Source organism: Oryzias melastigma, linkage group LG3, assembly GCF_002922805.2.
Source record: "Oryzias melastigma strain HK-1 linkage group LG3, ASM292280v2, whole genome shotgun sequence".
Lineage (NCBI taxonomy): Eukaryota > Metazoa > Chordata > Actinopteri > Beloniformes > Adrianichthyidae > Oryzias > Oryzias melastigma.
The window spans coordinates 30,612,716-30,633,576 of record NC_050514.1 but is presented as its reverse complement, the minus strand read 5'-3'; the positions used below and the strand labels follow the sequence as shown (position 1 = coordinate 30,633,576).

Genomic DNA, 20,861 nt, shown 5'->3' with positions numbered 1-20,861 from the left:
TTGCAGTCTCTTCCCTGATGGCAGCAGGCTGAAGTGGCTCTGGGATGGGTGGGATGGGTCACCCGCAATCCTGATGGCTTTGCGGGTGAGGCGGGAGTCGTAGATGTCTGATAATCCAGTGAGAGGGACACCAATGATCTTCATGGCATAGTGTAGCGTAACGGAACGTGGTGTAACGGAACGTAGCACGACGTAGCGTAAGGTAACGTAGCGTAATGGAACGTAAGGTAGCATAACCTAACATAGTGTAATGTAACGTAGCGTAACATAGGGTACCGTAATGTAGCATAACGTAGCGTAACATAGCGTACCGTAATGTAGCATAATGTAGCGTAGCAAAATATAGCGTAACGTAACGTAACGCAGCGTAACGTAACATAGCTTAACGTAAAGTAGCGTAACATAGCATAATGTAACATAGCGTACCGTAATGTAGCATAACGTAACGTAGCATAATGTAGCGTAGCAAAATATAGCGTAACGTAACACAGCGTAACGTAACATAGCTTAACGTAAAGTAGCGTAACATAGCATAATGTAACGTAGCGTAATGTAATGTAGCGTAAGATAATGTAACATAACATAGCGTGACATAACATAACGGCGAATAGCGGAACATAAAATAAAACACCACAAAATGTATAATTTAGTTCAGGCCAGCTTAAAGGTTTTTCGTCATTGTTACTTGTTTATTAGGAAATGAGTAAAATAACGTTTCTGAACTTGTAGTTTCTTGTTGTTTTTTTGTAATACAAAAGTTATATATTAAACTGAAACAAAACCATAAGACCAGGTTTGAGCCAAATTGTGGGGAAAATGAATCGCTGAACACCTGATAAAGAAGGAAAATAGTGGCAGAATTGTTTTTTTGTGCTGTTTCTTATTGGAGCTTAAACTTTTAAAGTCTTTATTTTACAATAACACTGTATATTTGTGAAATATTTTTTAACCTTTTTGTTAGATTTTTTTTTTATGTGTTTAGGTCTTTTATGTTAAGATAAGTATTTCTGTTTAACTCTGTATTTTAATAAAACAAAACAACCTTTATAAACAAGAAAAACAAGCTTGTTTTAATAAATAACCTTATTCAGAAAAAAATAAGATTGTAAACTATAATTGCTGGAGAGAAAATCTGAATTAAAATCTTTGTAAAATCAAATTTTAGGAGGAAAAATGCAGCTTCTTGACTTTTATGAGCCTCTTTTACATTTATTTGCACTTATTTTTAGCTACCAGAAAGCGTGGTATTAGTTTCTTGTGTCAAGGAATCATCACCCCCTCCTCGTCTGCTTTTGTCTTTTCTCTAAAACACAATCAAAAACATAAATCTAAAAGGATTTTAAATTGAGTTTTCATTAGCAGAAGCAGCAGAAACTCCTCCTTTTGCCTCCTATTTTACATCCATATTTGAAAATTAAAGTCCTAAAGAAAAGCCCTCCATCAGAACCATAAAATATATATCAAATAGGTGGGTGTTGCTTTGGCAAATACCCAGCAGGCCTCTCTGTGACTTGCTGACTGTTAAATATTTCAGCAACAGGTCTGCAGTAAAAATCTCTTTAGAAGATGACAGGGAGGTGTCGCAAAGCGGGAGATGATGGATCAGCCTCAGCCAAAGGACTTTACAGGACTCATTTTTTTAAATTAAAGCAATAATAGATAAACAAAGCACATTAAATAGATTAAGAGATAAAGGTCACAGTTCTGTGACTGAGCGCTGTGGAAAAACAAAAGCTCTTTCAGGAAAATGTTGCTTCTGAAGGTACGTTTTCATTAACATTCACTCCACATTTTTCTATTGACAAAACAAAAGACTTTCAGAATTTCTTTGAACGCTTCAAACATAATTCTAAATAAATAGTAATAAAAAAAAAACACAAAATTTTGTACACAGAAATGTTCTGGCAAAAGTATATAAAAAACACGTTGAAAATAAATGTTAGTGGTTAAAATGCTCCAAATAGTTGAAAAGAAAGATATTCTTTTACAGTTTGGAAGTCATCCAAAGCCGCTTTAGGATTACAAAAAATATTTAGAGTTTGTTCAATTGGATCAAGGATTTGTCCTTAGATCAGATCCAACAATATGAAGAAAATAAGATTAAGACAGTCAGAAATGAAGCAGCTAAAGACGAGCTAACAAGATAAATTTTGCTTTTACCAGAGAAAATACAAAGTTTTGTTCTCAGTGAATTCTTTTAGAGAAGAAATACAAGCAGATTTCTGCAAAGGATGGTTTAGTTTGTGACCTACATGAAGCATATATATATATATAAACCTTCTATTATCACTATAAATACATTAAATCAGTCGGTACTAAACCACACTAATCCTTTCATTCTGTGTTGTTGCTAACCGTATGTGACCGTAAATTCAGTACACACTGTGTTTTAGGCTAAATGAACCCCGTTTACCCAATACCATTCTAATCCGAGGGCATCCGTCCATCCGTCTTCTGAACACACTGAATCCCTTTCGGTGTTGCTGGAGCCTATCCCAACTGTTACACTCTGATCAGTTCTCCAACATTGACTGTATATATATATATATATATAGAACTGGACAGAGCAGGTGTGACATCACCATCTTGGAACCAGATGACAGTAATTGGTTCGAGTCGATCTGAGTCGGTGTTTCTATGGCAACTACTGTCGGCCAATCAGTATTGAGCTTGTTGAAAGTCCACACTGAAAGCGGCTCGGGAGAATCTGTCAATCAAATGTTCAAGGTGGGGGACAGCAAGAAGCACACGCTTTCACTGAGGGCTCTGATTGGTCAGTTTATGACTTGAAAACGTGTGATAAAGAAAAAAATAGCATGAAAAAAAATTAGGATTAGCAAGAAAATGTAAAGAAAAATCTATCTATAGAACAGTTACTCTGACGAATAGAATGACTGAGTAATGGCTGTTTACTTCTCTAAACAAGTCTATGGGATTTCGGCTTCTTGTAACCAACAGCTACTTCCTGTTTGGAACTCGATGGGGGGAGTGGTCACTCGGTCCAGTCCTCATATACAGTCAATAAAGACCACACACTTGCATTCAAAACAATTTTCAATTTAGAATCCCCAATTAATCTATAAACGATGTTTTTGGACTGTGGGAGAAAACACGCAAACTCCACATGGAATGGTCCCTGCCGGGATTTGAACCCCTGTGAGGCAAAAATGCTAACCACTACGCCATTGTGCCGCTCGCCATCTAAATATTTCTTTTAATAAACACTGGGACTACTATACGGTATACATTATTAACAGGATATAGCTGCTAGTCAAAGATGAAGGTACACATCTGTTTTCCTTTGATCTTCACTGTTTTATTCATGCCTTTAACCACACAAACTATATGTATAGTTTTGCACTTCAAGCAACAAGTTGTTTCAATAAGATGTTACAAAATAGAACAGATTTTTTTACTCAATGTTGTGGTGGACACACTTACAGACTTAAGTTCAGGTTTGTCTGTCGAGAAGACATGTCCACGTCTGTGTCAGTCCAGCTATTGAAGATTCTTTCATCAAAAAGTACGGTGGCCTTGAAGTACAAATCACATCACAGATATCTGGACGCAAAAAAAACTTTAAAATTATGATGACAATTAAAAAAGCAAAACAAAAAACATCACATTACGGAAAACAAAAACAAAATTCCAAAGGCAAAATATAAAAAACATAAAGGAAAAAATAATGTTAGAAAAACAAAACACAATGGCTGTGTTTTCATAACACAGTTGCACAAAACTGATAGCAATGACACCGTTTCCATTAAATCCTAATTATGTGAATAAACACAAATAAACTCATGAGATAAGTCATTCAAAATAAATAAATAAATAAATAAACAACAATACTTTGATTTACAGCACATACATTCAAATTTCTGCCACGGCACTAGTACTCATCATCTATCAAAGGAGACGTCGGCGTTCTATTCAGGCCATGGAGTGGTAACAGATGAAACGATTTTGGGAAATGGTGGTGGGGGATTTTACAGAGTAGATGTGGATCCAACAATTCCACATGACAACTTTTGATGAAGTGATACTGTGGGACCTCTTGTGGCGCCCATTAAGCATGGTATCTGGATATTGGTCACATGACTCATTTTATTTGAAAAAAGTGTTTCCATTGTAGTTTTTTCTAAATTTATCAATTTCAACACACCTCAAAAACCACCTCCTTCAAGCACGAAAACTTTTTTTCGATACATACACATTTTTCAAAATTGTCCTGTTTCCATTAGGCGAATATATTATCACAAATCCAATTTGTACAATTTTTTTTTATTTGATTTACCTTGATTTACTTTTGTATATTTAGCTTTAGAGGCAGATATTATAAGTGTTCTAATCTCTTTTCCTTTTAATTTAAAAACTGCTATATTTGTATATTGTATTTTTATGTTATTAAATGAAATAAATGCATAGTAAAAATAAGAAACAGAAAAAACCCCAAATGTAATTCAGTTTGTTTTGCATTTTTGATTGCTGGAATCCTTAACTGATTTGCATTTCAAGGCCACTGTAAAAAAGATCACATTGAAGCTTTTATTTCCCACATCAGAAGCAGTCACATTTATGTTTCTCAAAGTAAACTCTGTTCTCATCAGTATGTTTCATGTTATGGTGGTGAGACTTTAATCTGCCACATTAAAGCGATTCTTGAGGTTGGAAAGGAAGATTTACCTGCTTTTACTGCACGTTTGCTTTAACAGTGTAGCTGTGTGTTGGGCTAAAGTGAACGCTCAGATTAATCAGTTCGACTTCTGTTTTTAACTAACTGACGTGATCATAAAGGCAGAGTGTTCCCGCCGAGGAAGGCTTTAGCCGCTTGAGCGCGCCGTCTCTCTGTGAGGATGTTAATGACGGCTTTGAACTTTGCTGTTGGAGCGTCGGCTCCGTGTGTCTTCTCTAAATTGATCCAAAAGGTTACGCTTGTTCTGCCTTTGTCAGCCCCCAAACTCATTTTTTAACACAAAAACTGTAAAAGGTCCACTATTTAAAAGTGTTTCAAGATAAGCATTACTCATTTCATTTAGATGTAAATGTGTGCATCGTTGCGTTTTAATTATTCTATCATAATTACAATATATGGCCTTTTTTTACAACAAAAATTGGATTTACTTGTCATCATCAATTTAACGAGCAACTTTTAAGTTAACTGAAACATGTTCCGAAGGTGCTTCCTAACATAAACACACTTGTTTAAACTAAAATTTGGATATATGTTTCTGAAAATCTTTCTTTTAAAATAAATATTTAGTATTTTTGTAGTTTTTGTTACACAAATATTCCTCCAGCTGGTTAAGAACAATTTAAATCACTTCAATAAATGGAACTATTGTTTCTATTGTAAATTATCTTCTAAGTAACATCAAGAAAATATTCTTTAGCAGGATTTCCAGATAAAACAAAGCAAAAAAGCTGGACCTGTGAGGACTCAAGCTGAGGACAGGACTACCAAAAAAATCCATCAGGAAACTGCAGCTTATTCAGAACTCTGCTCCTCGGGAAAGTAGACCACATCAGTCCAGTTCTGAGGTCTTTACACTGGTTACCTGTCTGTCAGAGGATAGACTTTAAAGTTCTGTTACTGGTTTATAAAGCTCTGAATGGTTTAGCACCAAAATACATGAGTGACCTCCTGACCCAGTATGTACCAGCCAGACCTCTCCGGTCATCAGGATCCGGTCTTTTATCAGTTCCTAGAGTCAGAACTAAACATGGAGAAGCTTCATTCAGCTTCTATGCTCCACATATCTGGAACAGACTTCCAGAAAACCTTAGATCTGCTGAAACACTCAGTGTATTTAAATCCAGGTTAAAGACTCACCTGTTCTCAGTTGCATTTGATTAATATGTATTCAAAAGTTTACGTCCGCACTGTCTATCTATGCTTGTTTTAAATTAAAATCTTTTTACTTTCTTTTAATTTTATTTTAATGATTTGAATGATGATGAATGACATTTTTACTATTTCTTTTGATTGTTTCTTTTAATGTTTTATGTAAAGCACTTTGAATTGTCTCTGTACATGAAATGTGCTATACAAATAAACTTGCCTTGCCTTGCCTTGAAGGTAAAAGGAAGCACAGGCGGGAAGACAGAAGCTGAGGACCGCCTCGCTAATGAGAAAGTAAAGTTCTGAACGCAGACACAGCTGAATAAAACAACTAAACTGAGAGGAAAATAAGTTTGGTGGATATTATTATGTAGAATCTTTTTCAGTAAAGACGACATAAACTCCTGATGAAATACGAGGGAGAATGATCCAGATTGTCAAAATAAAACAGCAAGTTAAGGAGCACAAATAATGAATGAAAACGGTCAGAAAAAAAGAGCATTAAAATAAAAATAATGAAAGAAGCTAAACGAAGGCCAAAAAAATCAGTGGGAAATAAAACAACAAGCTTAATTAGATTTGATTGATTTTTAAATAGGAAAACACTGAAGCTAAAATCACTGAAGCTGATAGCCACCTAAAATATTAGCTAAATGCCAAATTAGCCTTCAAAAACCTAAAAAGAAAACTTAGGTTACCCAAAACAGCTAGCATGTAGCTGAAAAAAATAGCAAAACTTCAAAATAGCCTAAAAAACGGAAAAAAGCCTAAATTAGCCAAAACAGCTAGTTTGTAAATACTAACCTAACTCCAAAACAGCCCAAAAAAACTTAAAAAGGAAATCATAAATTAGCCAAAACAGCTAGCATGTAGCTGAAATATTAGCTAAACTCCAAAATAGTCCAAAAAACTCTTAGTAAATGCCAAAATTGTCCAAAAAGCTATCAGAATGACAATTTTCTAAAACTTTAAAACTGTAACTTTTCAAACTAATTATGAATAATAAAAAGACTGAAATATTATTCCAGAATAAATCAACTTAAACCTTAAAAAACCTTCAATATTTTACTCTCCGTAAAAATATATTTGTCAAAATTACGTAGGTTAAAAATAACCGCAAGATAACATCAGGCAATAAATAAAATTAACAATACAAAAAACATTAAATTAAATGATCTGGAGGGCCGGAAACAATTACCCGGAGGACCGGATTCGGCCCCCGGGCCTTGACTTTGACGGTAAATAATGATACCATCTTCAGTCATGTCATATACATTACTAACCCTCTTCCTAAATTCAAAATGATAGTTTTCCTATTTTTACCTCTCTAAAATTTAAAATTAAAACTATCATATCACTTTACAACAACTTTTTTCAGGTTATTTTGACAACACAAACTCAGTATTGGAATCTGAGACAAAAACAGACTTAAGTTCTTATGGAGAGAAAATAGTCTCACTCGATTTTTGTGTGTGTAATTCTTGATTTGTAACTCATACAATACCTTTTGTGCATAACTGTATTCTCATGTTTAACTTACAAAATACAAAAACATACACAATATAATGCATATATGCACAACTTTAAATTACAACAGCCTAAAACCCCACATACACATCTTTAAAAAGTACAAATCGTCTAAAACATACACACAAAACTGCACTTACACACAGATCTGTGGTGAGACTTTTCATGTCTTCAAGGTTCGTTTGTAAGTGATGCGTTTCAATGCTGCTAGAATGCTGGGTCATCAGAGTTTTCTTATCAGTCGCTTTGAACTTAGATTGTGAATATTAACTGCTGAAAACTTGACATTTTCCCACATTATTAAGCAGATATAAAAAATCTAAATATACGTTTTTAAAATAATCAACACTGAAGTTTCTCTAATCTCATCACTCCCTTTGGGCTACGCTTTCCTGCCGGCGGTCCAAGTTCCTCCTTGACACCCTCGACACGAAAACTCTGATGACCCAGCATTGAGTAGCATTTAAACACATCTCGTGGACACAAATCTTTGAGATGTGAAAAAAGAGTCTCACAGTGTGTGTGTGTATCAGGGAATTGTGTGTACTTCTTAAAGATTTGTATGTGTAGTTAGCTTGAAGCTGCTGTAATTTAAAATTTTTTGTGTGTAAATTGTATTTTTTTTTTTGTATTTTGTCATTTTTACACTTGTGAATACACAATTGAAAGTACACACACAAATCCTAAGTTACACACAACACCTAGACACAAGTTACAAATCAGGAACTATGCACACACACATTGAATGAGACTATTTTCTCTCCATAGAGTTCAGCCTCTCAAGTAAACATTTGTGCATTTTAACAACCAAATACTTCAAAACTATAGAAATAATCTGAAAAAGTGGATAAACTTTAATAATTGTTTCCTTTTTATAAATTCAAATGGCAAATGTTTTCAACATGCTAAATAAAAAAAAAAGTTTTGTTACAAAAAAAATAGTAGTTGATGTAATTTTAACAAGTTTACTGAATATATTTTGGACATCTAAATACCTATCCAGTCAAAATTACAGATATTTCATAAAAGTTTTATTATAATTTTTTTTTAATCAATAAACCCTTGCCTTGAACTGACTATTAATGTATTGTGTAATATTTACCAAAAGAGTATTATAGTACTCATGAGTAATTTAACCCTGCAGAACCCAAGAAACAATTTTCTTCTGACCTTTCAAAATTAATTCAACAATTTGTTTTTTGTTTGTTTATTTTAAAAATGTTATCCAATAGGAGTGGCTGAAAAAATCAAATTAAAAAAAGAATAAATGTAATAAAACAAAAAGAACCTAAACTTGTTCTTGTGGATTCTTCATGGTTAAATGCAATATGTCAGAATGTGACATTTTATTGACAAAAATCTAAATTCACCTTGGATTGAGTCGTCAGAGTTTTGATTTGGGTCCCAGCAGTTCTGACTGCAGCAAAAACTAGAAAAACTTGAAGAATTACAAGGACACGCTGACCTGCTGTGAGCTCTCTTACCTTCAGCTCAATTCATATTTCTTTCAGTCTCTAAAGATGCTGCACAGTTCTCAAAGTTCTGCATGTTTAGTGAGTGATTTTACCACAGCGATGGGTTTAAAAATCGGTTATTTCTATATAAAAACATCACAACTATAGGACAGTCTGCACCTTCAAGCTAAAACAAACAGATAAATAAAGCTGCTACAATGAAGTTCTGCAGGAATGGAGAGGTTTTGTCTTCACCGCATTGTCAGTTTCTGTTATTCAAACAGCGACACAGGACTCAGTCTGCATTTTAAGGGTCTGCTGGAACTCATGGACACACTGAGCTAATGAGACCCGGACAGCACACGGGCTGTTTGACCTTTTCTGCTCAGAGGCTTTCAGCTCTGCACATTTTAGCGGGAATCCTGATGATTCTTACAGTGAACCTTGTTTTTAACCTCGAGTGTGTCTCCGGTTAGCAAGATGTGTAATGAAGAACTCCCAGCTGGACTCAGGGGAAGTTTTTGCTCATCAATTTGTCTGAAAATGGGCCAAACAAATGCATTTGTTTGACATTCAAAACTTTGTTCTGCACGGAGGCGCCTGCCGTTGGGTGATTTACGCTTTCTGAAGGGCGCCGCTCAGACTGAGGACAAGGCAACCTTGTTTTTGGAAAACAATCTTAAGATTCTGGAAGCGAAGATCAGACAGATGCAGGGCATCTTGGTGATAAAGACACCATTTGTTTTAATCAGCAGAGCATCAACATGAGTAATACACATGTATTCATTAAAAAGGTCAAATGGCATTTCATGCTTTAAATCAAATATTTATCGTCTTAAATCAGTTGTCACCTGAATTTATTTCCAGTTCTAAAAAAAGAAAAATGTATTTCAAGTACACCGTAAACATTTTTTTGCTGTTTTTACCGAATAATTCCAGCAGCGGATGTTACCAGAGAAATTGAGTAAATTGAGTTTTTGATGAGTATAGATCGGTAATGAACAGTCTTTGGCCATGGGGCTTGGGTGAGATTGAAATGGCGGGGGAGGGGATCGTCATATTTGGTCCCCAACCCCCCCATTTTCCTATGGACCTACAACCAACAGGGGACCAGAAATTGAAAAGAGGTTTTAAATCTCAGTGGGACCCATCCTGGTTAAATAAAGATTGATAAGAAGAAATGGTACAGTCGGTCCTGCTTAACGGGTCCATTTTGTAACGGAAACACTCAAAAGTCCAGTCTGGTCTGGACCGCTCAGTGGAAACAAGGCATAAGATCTTCAGGTAAGTTTTCCCACAGATCGGGACCACTGTACTAAAACGAGTGTTCTCCCTGAGTCCTAGTTCTCAATGTGGGTATCAGAAAGAGACCTGATGATCTGACAGCTCTGGAAGGTTTGTCAGGAGTGAAGAGATCTGATACAAAATGAGGTCCCAACTCATTAAAACATTTAAAAACTAGAAGGAGAATCTTAAAATCAATCCCGAGGTCGACAGGTTTGATTCGTTTTTGCATCAGCCATCGTCAAGGGGCTAAAAACTCAGTTTTCTAATCAGACTCTGCTTCTGGGTTTTTTACATTCACCTTGAAGTCGGTCTCTGAAATCGACTCACATCCTTTGGGAGGCGGAGAACGCGTTGTCACAGAAAACCAACCAATACAAGCAGACAAAAGCAGTACCAGCCTCTGTTAACTGAAAAAATGGGACTGCAGTCATTCATAGTCTATTACTGGAATTGACCTACTACACCAATATCACCTTCACCGCTTGTCTGCAGAAGATGAACCAGTTTTTTTCTTCGACTTCTTTCCCATAAACCCTCTGATGTGGCCATTAAACCCCAAAACATTCTTTATTGAGCCGGTAATGTTCACAGCCTGTTACACCAAATTACTGCTGCCGAGAATTTAAGTAGAATTTGATTTGGTAAATTAATAGTTGAGGTTAAGGGACAGGATGTTGCTGCTGAGCTTGCAAGCTTGTTAAATCCAGCAGCAGCAGCAGCGAGCTGACAGACGAGAAGAGAGGAAGATGTTTACACTGCAGCCTCCAACTTCAGCTGCAGCTTTGCTCGGCTTTCAAAGACGCAGGAAGCTGCTGCTCGCAGCACAAACTGAACGTTAAGAAAGGGAAGTCAACTCATGCGAGCTGACTTAAGAATCAAAATCTACTTGAGCCGCATTTTGTTAGAATTTAGTACAAAAAAAGAGGAAATTAAAGTTCAGTTTATGCTATAAATGCTATGCTTTACTCCCTTCTAACACTAAAAATATGATCAAATACAGAATACAGTTTTTGTTTGATCTATTTGTTAAAGTGAAAAAAACCTGTGATCCCTTTTTTGCTGAATAATAAAGGACTTATACGCACATTTACCAGCTGAGGTCAACATCCTCTGATCTGACCGAGTTCAGAGAAATCACTTCAATAGAATCTGCCTGTCAAAGTAAAAGATCTCAATCAGAAAGACATCACGCTGCCACATGAAAGAGTCCAAGAACAGACGAGAAAATAAAGACACATGTCAGTCTAAACGGGTTAAAATACATTTTTGGGACTGTCAGACTCCAGAGATCCACAGCGAGACACAGAATGGGCTCCATAAGAGACTTCAAGGACAAATATGCTGTGAACAGAAGAACATGTGGATTATCCAACTCTAAAAATATTATGTGAAATGATAAGAAAGTTTTAGTTTGGAAGGAAACAATCATTTAAAAGGCAGATTATGGCAACAGTGGAGGTAGTATGATGGTCGGGAGCTGATTTACAGCTTCCAAGTCTGGATTGTCTCGAATATACCAAAAAATTTTAAGGAGGAATGTGCTCCATTGGTTCATCACTTGAGTTTCGTCCACCTCTAAACAGATCAGAAATACTTGTTTGTTCCTTTAAGACCCACTCCAATGAAAATTTTAACATGTTTTTTTCTCATAATTGAGGACACGTATAAAATAATTTAGAATGAAAACTGTGTTTCTGAGTATCTCTTCTTTCAAATCGTGATGGATCGGGAGCAGATGAAAACCTGCGGTTAGAAAAAGCTCAGGTTTGTGACACAGCAGCTGCCCTGAGTGGGTCTAAGTCTCTAAGTCTCCCTTCCCTGCTTCAATTCTTAGACAAATAGATCCAATAACGTCTTGATTTTCCTCGTCTGTGCTGCCGGCTGGCTCTAGACGGCGGGATAGCTCTGATATTGCTCAACGTTTTTTTGCTACGCTAAAGTTAGCTTGACCTTAAAAGGCTATAAGCTAGCGGGTCAGTGTAAACAAAGGACTGATGGGAAATTAGCTGCTAAAGTCCCGCCCACAATCTAGCTGCTCTGTAGAAAATATGTCCTAAAAAACAAAACATTTTTTTTGTTTTGGGCTAAAAACGGCATAATTCTGGGAATGCTTTTACAATAGATCACAATATAGTTGGAGTGAGACTTTAAATCAGTTTCATGACTTTGAACCATCATTTATGCAAGAAAAACTTTGTGTCTAAATTCTAATGATCAAAAGACTGAAAGAGAATTGCTCCACAAACACACCAAAAAGTTGTCTTGATTTTATTGAAAGGCGAACATTTTGTCATTTTTTTTTACTTTGCCTACTTAAAAAAAAAAACGTGCAGCAAATAGAGTCAGACCTGCTGGGGTCAGTCGGTCAGCTTGTCAAGATGATCTGAAGAAATTGCCTCCTGAGACTTTCACTACTCCACTGACTGGTTGAAAGTCCTCAACGTCCCATCAGTAGACCTCAAACTCTCGTCCAGTCTCCTAGTTCTTTTGTCTTTCTCAGTCTTTTATTTTTATCTCTGACACCTTGAAGGTTTCTCTTGTGGTCGGTGTTTCGCAGGCCTGAACACTCCGGTGTTTGTCCTCCTGCACAGCTCTGGATTTCCATTTTCTGTTCCAGCTTTCCGAAGGACAGAGTTGAGCTTGAGTTCAGAGTCTCCTGTCAGTTTGTCAGACTAAATGGGCTCCAATCCAAATTCTTTCTGTCCATTTTGAGCCTAAACTTGTGGAAATACTCTCATTCTAACAGCTCTAAAAATGATCTGAATATTGAAATTTTATAGAAAAAGTGGATCTCAAGCCAACAAAACAAACATTGATGGTCTGCGTTTTGGGCAAGCAGAGGATACGTCCAGAGAGCAGCAGTGCTGGAGCTGAAAACCTCATGCACCAGAGAACCAGCAGACCTGCTGGTAATGAGCCCTGCTGCTCACACGCTGCAGCTTCAGCACCCAGCTTTTGTCAGCCTCCACGCCAGAGCTGTCAATAATCATTTTTCATAATAAACCTGGCTTCTGTTTCTCTTGCTCTCAGCTGCTTTTGTCATCTTTTAAAAATGTATTTTTAGAAGCAGGTTTGGAGATAGAGATGGTAACTAGCTTTGGTTATAGAATAGTTTTTAACAGTTTCTGCTCCATTTTTACTTCTATTTTTATACATGTATTGAGTTGTCTGTTATTTTTCTTTTTCCTCTTCACATAAAAACATGATGGAAATAATGCTTTCTATTGCAACCGGCCCCCCAGCGAAACGGCTAAAAGTGTTGGTCTCTGCTTTTGATGCTGTGAGGAGAAGGTCAGCAGTCGCTGGGCTGCAGCTGTGAAGGGGGGAGGTAGGCGGTGGCGGTGGGGGGTGGATTGGTTTTGCGGCGCTCAGCACAACTTGTTGTGAAGGCTAAATGTCACAGTTTCAGCTGGGACGATGGTGACGCTCTCCCACCTCCCTGGAAAGCATCTCAGGACTCTGATTCTTATCATGCAGGACACGACTGCTCGTCAATCGGAGAGTGACGGAGTCGCCCGCTTTTCTCAAGGCGCAACGGTTGACTGGATAAAGTTGCGTTTTTAGGGCTGGGTGTCGATAATAATTTCCAGAAACAATTTGATTCTCAAGAACCTAGATCGATTCAATTTTGATTTTTTTTCCAATTCTCTCGATCCTTTCAATTCAATTCAGTTTGAGTTTACACAGTTTGCACATTTATACACATTTGTTGAGAAATACATGAATGGTTTACTAGGGATGTCCCAATCCGATCACGTGATCGATGACTCGATCGAAATCGGATCTTTTCCACCGATAATGATCGGATATTTAATTTATTCTTCTTATTATTTCAAGCTTATCAGTCCAGATAAATACTCCACTAGAAGTCTGCATGTCATGAACAAATCACAAAATGCTGTTGCTGTAAAATGCAGCAGAAAACAGTTGCAGTTTAAACAGGACGCTTAAACAATTCAGGTCAAGCTAGCTAGATGTTCACAGATTCAGACTTCCAGGATCAATCACTCTTTGAAAAACACTGCCAACAAGAGTCTCTATTGGTTTGTCTTAATGTAAACAACAACATACAAAGACATTTCAACCGAAAATACGGGTTTGTGTTTAATGTTAAACTTTTTGTGCTGACGACAGACAGATGGCTGCAGCAGCTGCTAACTGCTACATGCTAACTCTGTGATCTAACTCCTCAGGACCCGAGCTGTCCTTTGATATGCCTGTTTGATTTATCTGACAAAGGTTTTTTTTTAAAATAACTACTGTGGTAATAAAAACGAAAATTTGATGTCTCAAGAGTTTAAAAAGGAATTACATAATCTTAAAAAAAAAAAAACGAATAAATAATTTTAATGATATCATCTAATCATGAACACTCATCATCAAAGTCATGCTAAAACAGTCATCATTCATTTTTAAGAATTCTAAATGAGGACAGGAATCACATTTGGTCAAAAATGTTCAATAGCTCTAAAGATGTTAAAGCTAAAGTCACTAAACTTTATCACATGACTAATTATCACTTATATAACAAGAAAATAGTATTTTTTCCTAGTTTATATTTGCTCTATCTTTGTTTATTAAAGCTACTTCAAATAATTGTTCTATTTAAGTTTTTAATGATAAAAGAAGGTTAATGAAATATAAATAAGGGACAACACAAATCTGTTTATTTCATTTATTCATGTTTTAAATGTGTTACAAAAGTATCAGATCGGGACTCGGTATTGGCAAATCCACAAAATCCAATGACTCGGAATCGGATCGGGCCCAAAAAAACCTGATCGGAACATCCCTATAGGCTACTGTATGTTTTGAATATATTTATATTAATCTGATACAGTTCAAATAATGTAAAATGAAATAATGAGATTGTTAATATCATACAGTGTCACATGGATTCTCTAAAGGAGAAGTTCTATCTAAAATGTTCAGATCATTAACATTGTAAACATTGTTCTGCTTCTCCTGGAGGGCGTTTCAGTTTGGCCACTAGGTGGAGCTCACACTATAGCATTACACTTTATTCCAGAAGAAGAAGAAAGTAGGAGCAAAAAACTGTGTTTTAGACCACAAATGGTTACTTTAAAAATGTGTCCTTAAAACAGTTTAGAAAATTCATGCCTGTGAGTTTATAAAGATGTTTATTTAGTCAACAATGTATGTTTAGGTCGACTGAGCGTTAGCATTAGCCATCCTATGGGAAGTCCCATTAAACGTTATCATCAAACTAGCGGTCTTTAGCATTATATGCTAGATTGATCTCTATTTTTAAGAATCAAATATTGATCTATTAAGCTTAGATTGACTCAAATCAATTACCGTATTTTTCGGACTATAAGTCGCACCGGAGTATAAGTCGCAGGGGCCAAAAAATGCATAATGAAGAAGAAAAAAACCATACATAAGTCGCACTGGAGTATAAGTCGCATTTTTTTCAAGTAATTTATTTTACAAACTGGTTGAAAAAAACTATATTACATCATCCTGGAAGGTAAGTTATAACATTCATAAGTGAATAGAAAACAGGCTGAATATGTGTCAACACATATTCACATATTAGCATCATGAAAAAAACGAAAAGGTGTAGCATTTATATAACATAACAGTTTTCTTTAACTATAGCCTCAAGAACTCATCAACTTTGTATCTTTACTGTAATTAATTGCACGCAATCTCACTCCATATCACTAAATCCCTTAAATTCTTCGTCCTCTGTGTCACGTCTGAATAACTAAAGTAAATAAAGTAATTGCATAGATCACCATAAGAGGGCACTCTAGACTTACGGTCCATATCTCATCATTAAAAATTCGTATATAAGTCGCACTGGAGTATAAGTCGCAGGGACATTCAATCTATGAAAAAAACCGCGACTTATAGTCCGGAAAATACGGTAATTGATTTTATCAATCCAGCCCTACTTTCCATTGAATATGAAATTGCACAAATGGGATTTGCGATAATAAATTAGCCTTATGTGAATGCGACAATTAAAAAAAATATTGCATTTATTAAAAAAAAGTTTTTGCGCTTGGAGGAGGTGGTTTTTGAGGCGTATCAACATATTTCCCCAAACTGCAATGGAAACACATCTTTCAAATGAAATGAGTCACCTAACCAACAATCGAATATCACACTTAGCTGTGCAGTCTCTTGAGCTCATCACAAGTTGAACATATGTGGAACTGTTGGACCCACAGCTCCTCTGTAAAATCATCAACCAAGATTTCCCACAAAAACGCTTCATCCGCTCCATGATCTGAACAAGACACCGACGTCTCCTTTGATAAATGATTATGAGCGCTCGTGCTGTGGCAGAAATGTGAATGTATCTGCAGTAAGTTAAAGTATTGTTCTCATCCGTCACTGTGTTTTTGAATGACTTACTATGTGAAATGGTTTGATTATTCGAATAATTATAATTTAATGGAAACGGCTTCATCTAAAGGAGTCAATTCAGTTTTTGCAATATGGACGCCGCCATGTTGGAACAAAAAAAGTTGTCTGTAAGCAGTGATTGGTTGAATCGGGCTGAGTCAACGTTTCTATGGCAACCACTCTTGCCAATCAGGAGCTTGTTGGAAGTCCACACACTTGAAAGTGGGAGAATCTATCAATCAAATGTTTTGAGCGTTCGACACATGCTTTTATTGAGACATCCGATTGGCCAGTTTATAACTTGAATAACTTGCGATATAGAAAAATATTTACAAAAATAATGAGGATTAGGAAGAACATGTTTAAAAAATGTATCAGTGCAAGAGTGGTAATTCTGATAAATAGATTGAGTTATAGCTGTTTATTTCTTTACAGAAGTCTATGGGATTTTGGCTTCCTGTAACCAGCTGGTACTTCCTGTTTGGGACATCAGGGGGGAGGGGTCACTCACTCCAGTTCTCTTATACAGTCAATGGTTGTGACCCCCGAAACTCTATGTTGGGTGCAAGATTTTGATATAAATGTAGACGTTTTGATCAGTTTGTCACTTCAACAGTTTTCTATCTATGGGGAAATCCACACCATGAAACTCCCACTGCCCTGTTAGCCACTTTGAATGAAGTTTTTCTTGTTTTTATGTTTAACAATAACAAAAACCTCATTTGAAACGTGAATCATGGCTGTCACTCAAATACTGTACTCGCTCATTTCAGCCCGTAAGATAACAAAACTCACGTCAGACATTTAATCAATCAAACTCATCACTCGTGACATTATTGATGGTTCCACTCCCCGTTTGCGTGTTATTTGTCTCGCTGCTCTGTGTAGGTTTGTTAAAAAAACAACAGCTTGCCCAGCATGGCTCACCATTAGCGAGCCTGACTGCTGCTCTGGAGCCTTTTACAGAGAAATCACAGCTTGTGAAATGTTAAATGTTTGGACGCACGAGCCTTGACTTGAATCCACAGACGCTATAAATGTCAGACGGTTAGAGGAAGATAAAAATGTGACACAAATGGGGAAAATATGCAAATAGAAACCCAGACGTTGAGAAGATTTGTAAGTGAAATGTATTTTTGATGGATCATGACAGTTTTTACTTGTTTTGGGCAAATAATTACAAAAAAAATGCATCTTTGATTTTGACCTCAAACAGATGTTCCTTCACTTAAACAAACTGAAAAATAAAGTCACTTTTGAGTAAAATATTTTAACCAACCACAGTCTGGGAACTGTCACCCATAATGTGGGACTGCGCCCCAAGCGTCTCGTTCTATTTTTCTATGGACCCACAACGGATAGTACGACTACGACGGAGTATTAGGGCCACTTTATAAAGAAAAAAATATTCTTAAAGTTACGACTTTAAATCTCGTAGATTTACGAGGAAAAAGTCGTAACTGCTAAATTACGAGAACAAAGTCGTATATTTATGACTTCAAAAGTCATTGCCTAAATTTATGACTTTTAATCTCAGAAATTTAAGAGATTTAAAGTCGTAAATTTACGAGAAAAAACTCATACTCCGTCGTATACGAAAGAGTTTTAGGGCCACCAAAAAAAAGTAATATTACGAGTTTTTTCTCATAAAACTACGACTTTGAATCTCGTAAATTTACGACTTTTAATCGCGTAGATTTACAACTTTTAATCTTGTAAATTTACGACTTTTAATCTCATAAATTTATTACTTTTAATCTTAAAGTCATAAATTTAGCCTGTGACTTTTAAAGTCATAAATATATGACTTTATTCTCGTAATTTAGCAGTTACGACTTCGTAAATTTATAAGAATAAAAAAATTGTAATATTATTATTTTTTTTTGTGCCCCTAATACTCCATCGTATACGACAGAGTTTTAGGGCCACAAAAAAAAGTAATATTACGAGTTTTTTCTCATTAGATTACGACCTTAAATCTCGTAAATTTAAGACTTTTAATCTGGTAAATTTACGATTTTTAATCTCGTAGATTTACAACTTTTTTTTGTCATAAATTTACGACTTTAATCTTAAAGTAATAAATTTAGCCTGTGACTTTTAAAGTTATAAATATATGACTTTATTCGCAGTTACGACTTCGTAAATTTCTGAGATTTAAAGTGGTAATTTTAAAAATAAAATTTTCTTAATAAAGTGGCCCTAATACTCCATCATAGGATAAACTACCTCAAGATCTACAGTTTGTTAAATGGGTCCATTAAACAATGGAAACACTTAAAATGCCGGATCGAACCGGACCAATCAGTGGAAACGAGGCTGAAGAAGATACTTTTCTGTAAATACTTATTTTAGTTTTTCCAGCCCCCTGCTCTCTTGCCTTTCTATGGTTCGCAGTAAGGACAACACGAATGTCTCATGCAACCTGCAGACAATAAATGAACAGTTTCCTCAGTTCTATTGAACTGGTTTGATTCTTTGACTTCTAAGTTGAATCATCAAAGCACACACTGCAAAAATCTGAAGGCTATTGCTAAAGTGAAAGTACGACAAATTAGTTTCAAAATTTGAAACAGTCGCACTCTATCAGTAGAAGAAGTCTATTTCTCTACAAGATACTCAAGCTAGCATCAGCTCACAAAACAACCACTACAATACATTTTTACAGCAAGTCAACTTCCAAAGGAGATGATAAAAGAAGAGACTTTGTTAAATATTTTCTGTCATCTGTTATTTTTATGTTTAAGAATTAAGAATTGATTTTCTGACTTCTTTTAAGAAAGAAATGCTTTTATTTTGAAAAAAAAACGTTAGAATTACTCGTTATTGTCTTTATTTTACAGGTAAAACTACATAAAAAGCCAGCTCCACTCTGGAGTAGAAACAAAGCCATTTCTCCTGTTTTGAATCTACTTTTAGTTGCAGCTTTCATCAAAAGATTCTTTCAGGAAAAACTAAGTTTTCCGTGACAAGTATTAATTTTTACCTCATTATCTCGGAGAAAGCAGCCTAGCGTTAATCCCTTATTCCAAGAAAACAGTCCTTATTATCTTGACATTTGAAGATAATTTGCTTTTGATCTCAAAATAAGAGTATTTTTTCCCCCGACGTGGCCTTTGAAGTGTTCAAACACAGATTTAGAACGATTACCGCCTCAGAATTATAAAGGATAATGACAGAGTGTGCAGAAATGCTAATAAATGAATCTGTGTTCAGAGTTAATTATGTGACATTGAAGTCAAGTGTTGTTGGGGGAAAAATCCCACGGTAATTAGACTTGTTTGTGGTTGTGGATTTTTTTGTTTTTTTTTGTTAGTTTTTCTAAAATGACTTGTTCTTGTGAGGGTCACACAAAAGTTTTCTTCTGGGATGAGGGACCAGGTCGGTTTGTAGTCTAACAGACAATAAGTAACAATCCCAGCCTAAACTTAAACATTTGGGGCCACACAAAGCCAAATTCTAAGTTATTCCTTTCTGTAATCTTCACAGAAAAAATAATACTAAAACATTTTAAAAATTAAACCAATAAATAGTGAATCCTCTCCCATCACTGTTCACAATGCAGATGGGTGGATTAAAGTCACGCTCTATGTGGATCTTGATCAGACAGAAAAAAAAATATACTGTATATATGCGTTTCTGATAGTGTTTTGGGCCGGCCCAAATGTGGATGCGGGCCGGATTTGTCCCACGGGCCATATATTCAAATAAAGATTTTTAGATTTAATTTTTCTTTTTTAATGTTATTAAATAACATTGAAAAACTTTTACCTAGTTTAATTTAACAAAAAACTGTGACAACTTGAGGTTTCAGGGAAAAAAAAAAATATATATATATATATATTTTATGTTTTTTTAATTTAATTTACCAGTGTTTAGTTCTCTTTTTGGTTCTTTTAAAAGGGGCCATGCAACGTTTTTCTTAAGCCTTTCAGAGTGAATTATATCCATATATATGATCATACATTACCTTTGGCACACTAAAAGGACTCTTCCTGAAAGGGGCGGTTCTCACTCTGTGACGTCAGATCGTGAGAACCCGCCCGTTTTCGTGGGTATGGGGGGGGCTGCTTTTGAGAGCGCTGGTTTTTAGAAGATCAAAATACCGCTTTGGGGTTCTTAATGAGGAATGAACAGTATAATACGCTTAAAATCTCAAAAGGTTGGTTCCTCATGGTATGGCCCCTTTAGTTCTTAATTTCTTAGCTTATAATTGACTTATTTTGAAGGAATTCCTCTTCCTGCTTTGTTTTGTGTCAAGTTAAAATCAAAGCTAAAGTAGGAAAATGTGCATCAATTTTGACTTTTACGATTGTTTTAAAAACCCACCCTGATAAAAATGGCGTTTTTGTTGTTTTGAACATGTTCTTGTGCCA

General features: G+C 35.8%; 2 protein-coding genes across 11 annotated transcripts in view; one reads left to right on the top strand and one right to left on the bottom strand.

Moving 5' to 3' along the window:
• The window catches only part of cep89 (centrosomal protein 89), a 75,751-nt gene that overhangs the window by 41,900 nt on the left and 12,990 nt on the right, over window positions 1–20,861 (top strand). For 2 of the 8 annotated variants that reach the window (XM_024295581.2, XM_024295584.2), the window contains one exon: window positions 6,077–6,179. The exons of the other annotated variants lie outside the window; for them this stretch is intronic. In XM_024295581.2, the coding sequence (XP_024151349.1) occupies window positions 6,077–6,145 (69 nt within the window). In that variant the 3' untranslated portion in view covers window positions 6,146–6,179. Of the gene's footprint in view, window positions 1–6,076; window positions 6,180–20,861 lie in introns of those variants that run through there. 8 annotated transcript variants of the gene reach the window in all.
• The window catches only part of zgc:165481 (uncharacterized protein LOC100073327 homolog), a 28,676-nt gene that overhangs the window by 6,390 nt on the left and 1,425 nt on the right, over window positions 1–20,861 (bottom strand). For 2 of the 3 annotated variants that reach the window (XM_036211365.1, XM_024295588.2), the window contains exon 2: window positions 3,442–3,533. The exons of the other annotated variant lie outside the window; for it this stretch is intronic. The gene's annotated coding sequence lies outside the window, so the exon portion shown is untranslated. The remainder of the gene's footprint in view (window positions 1–3,441; window positions 3,534–20,861) is intronic. 3 annotated transcript variants of the gene reach the window in all.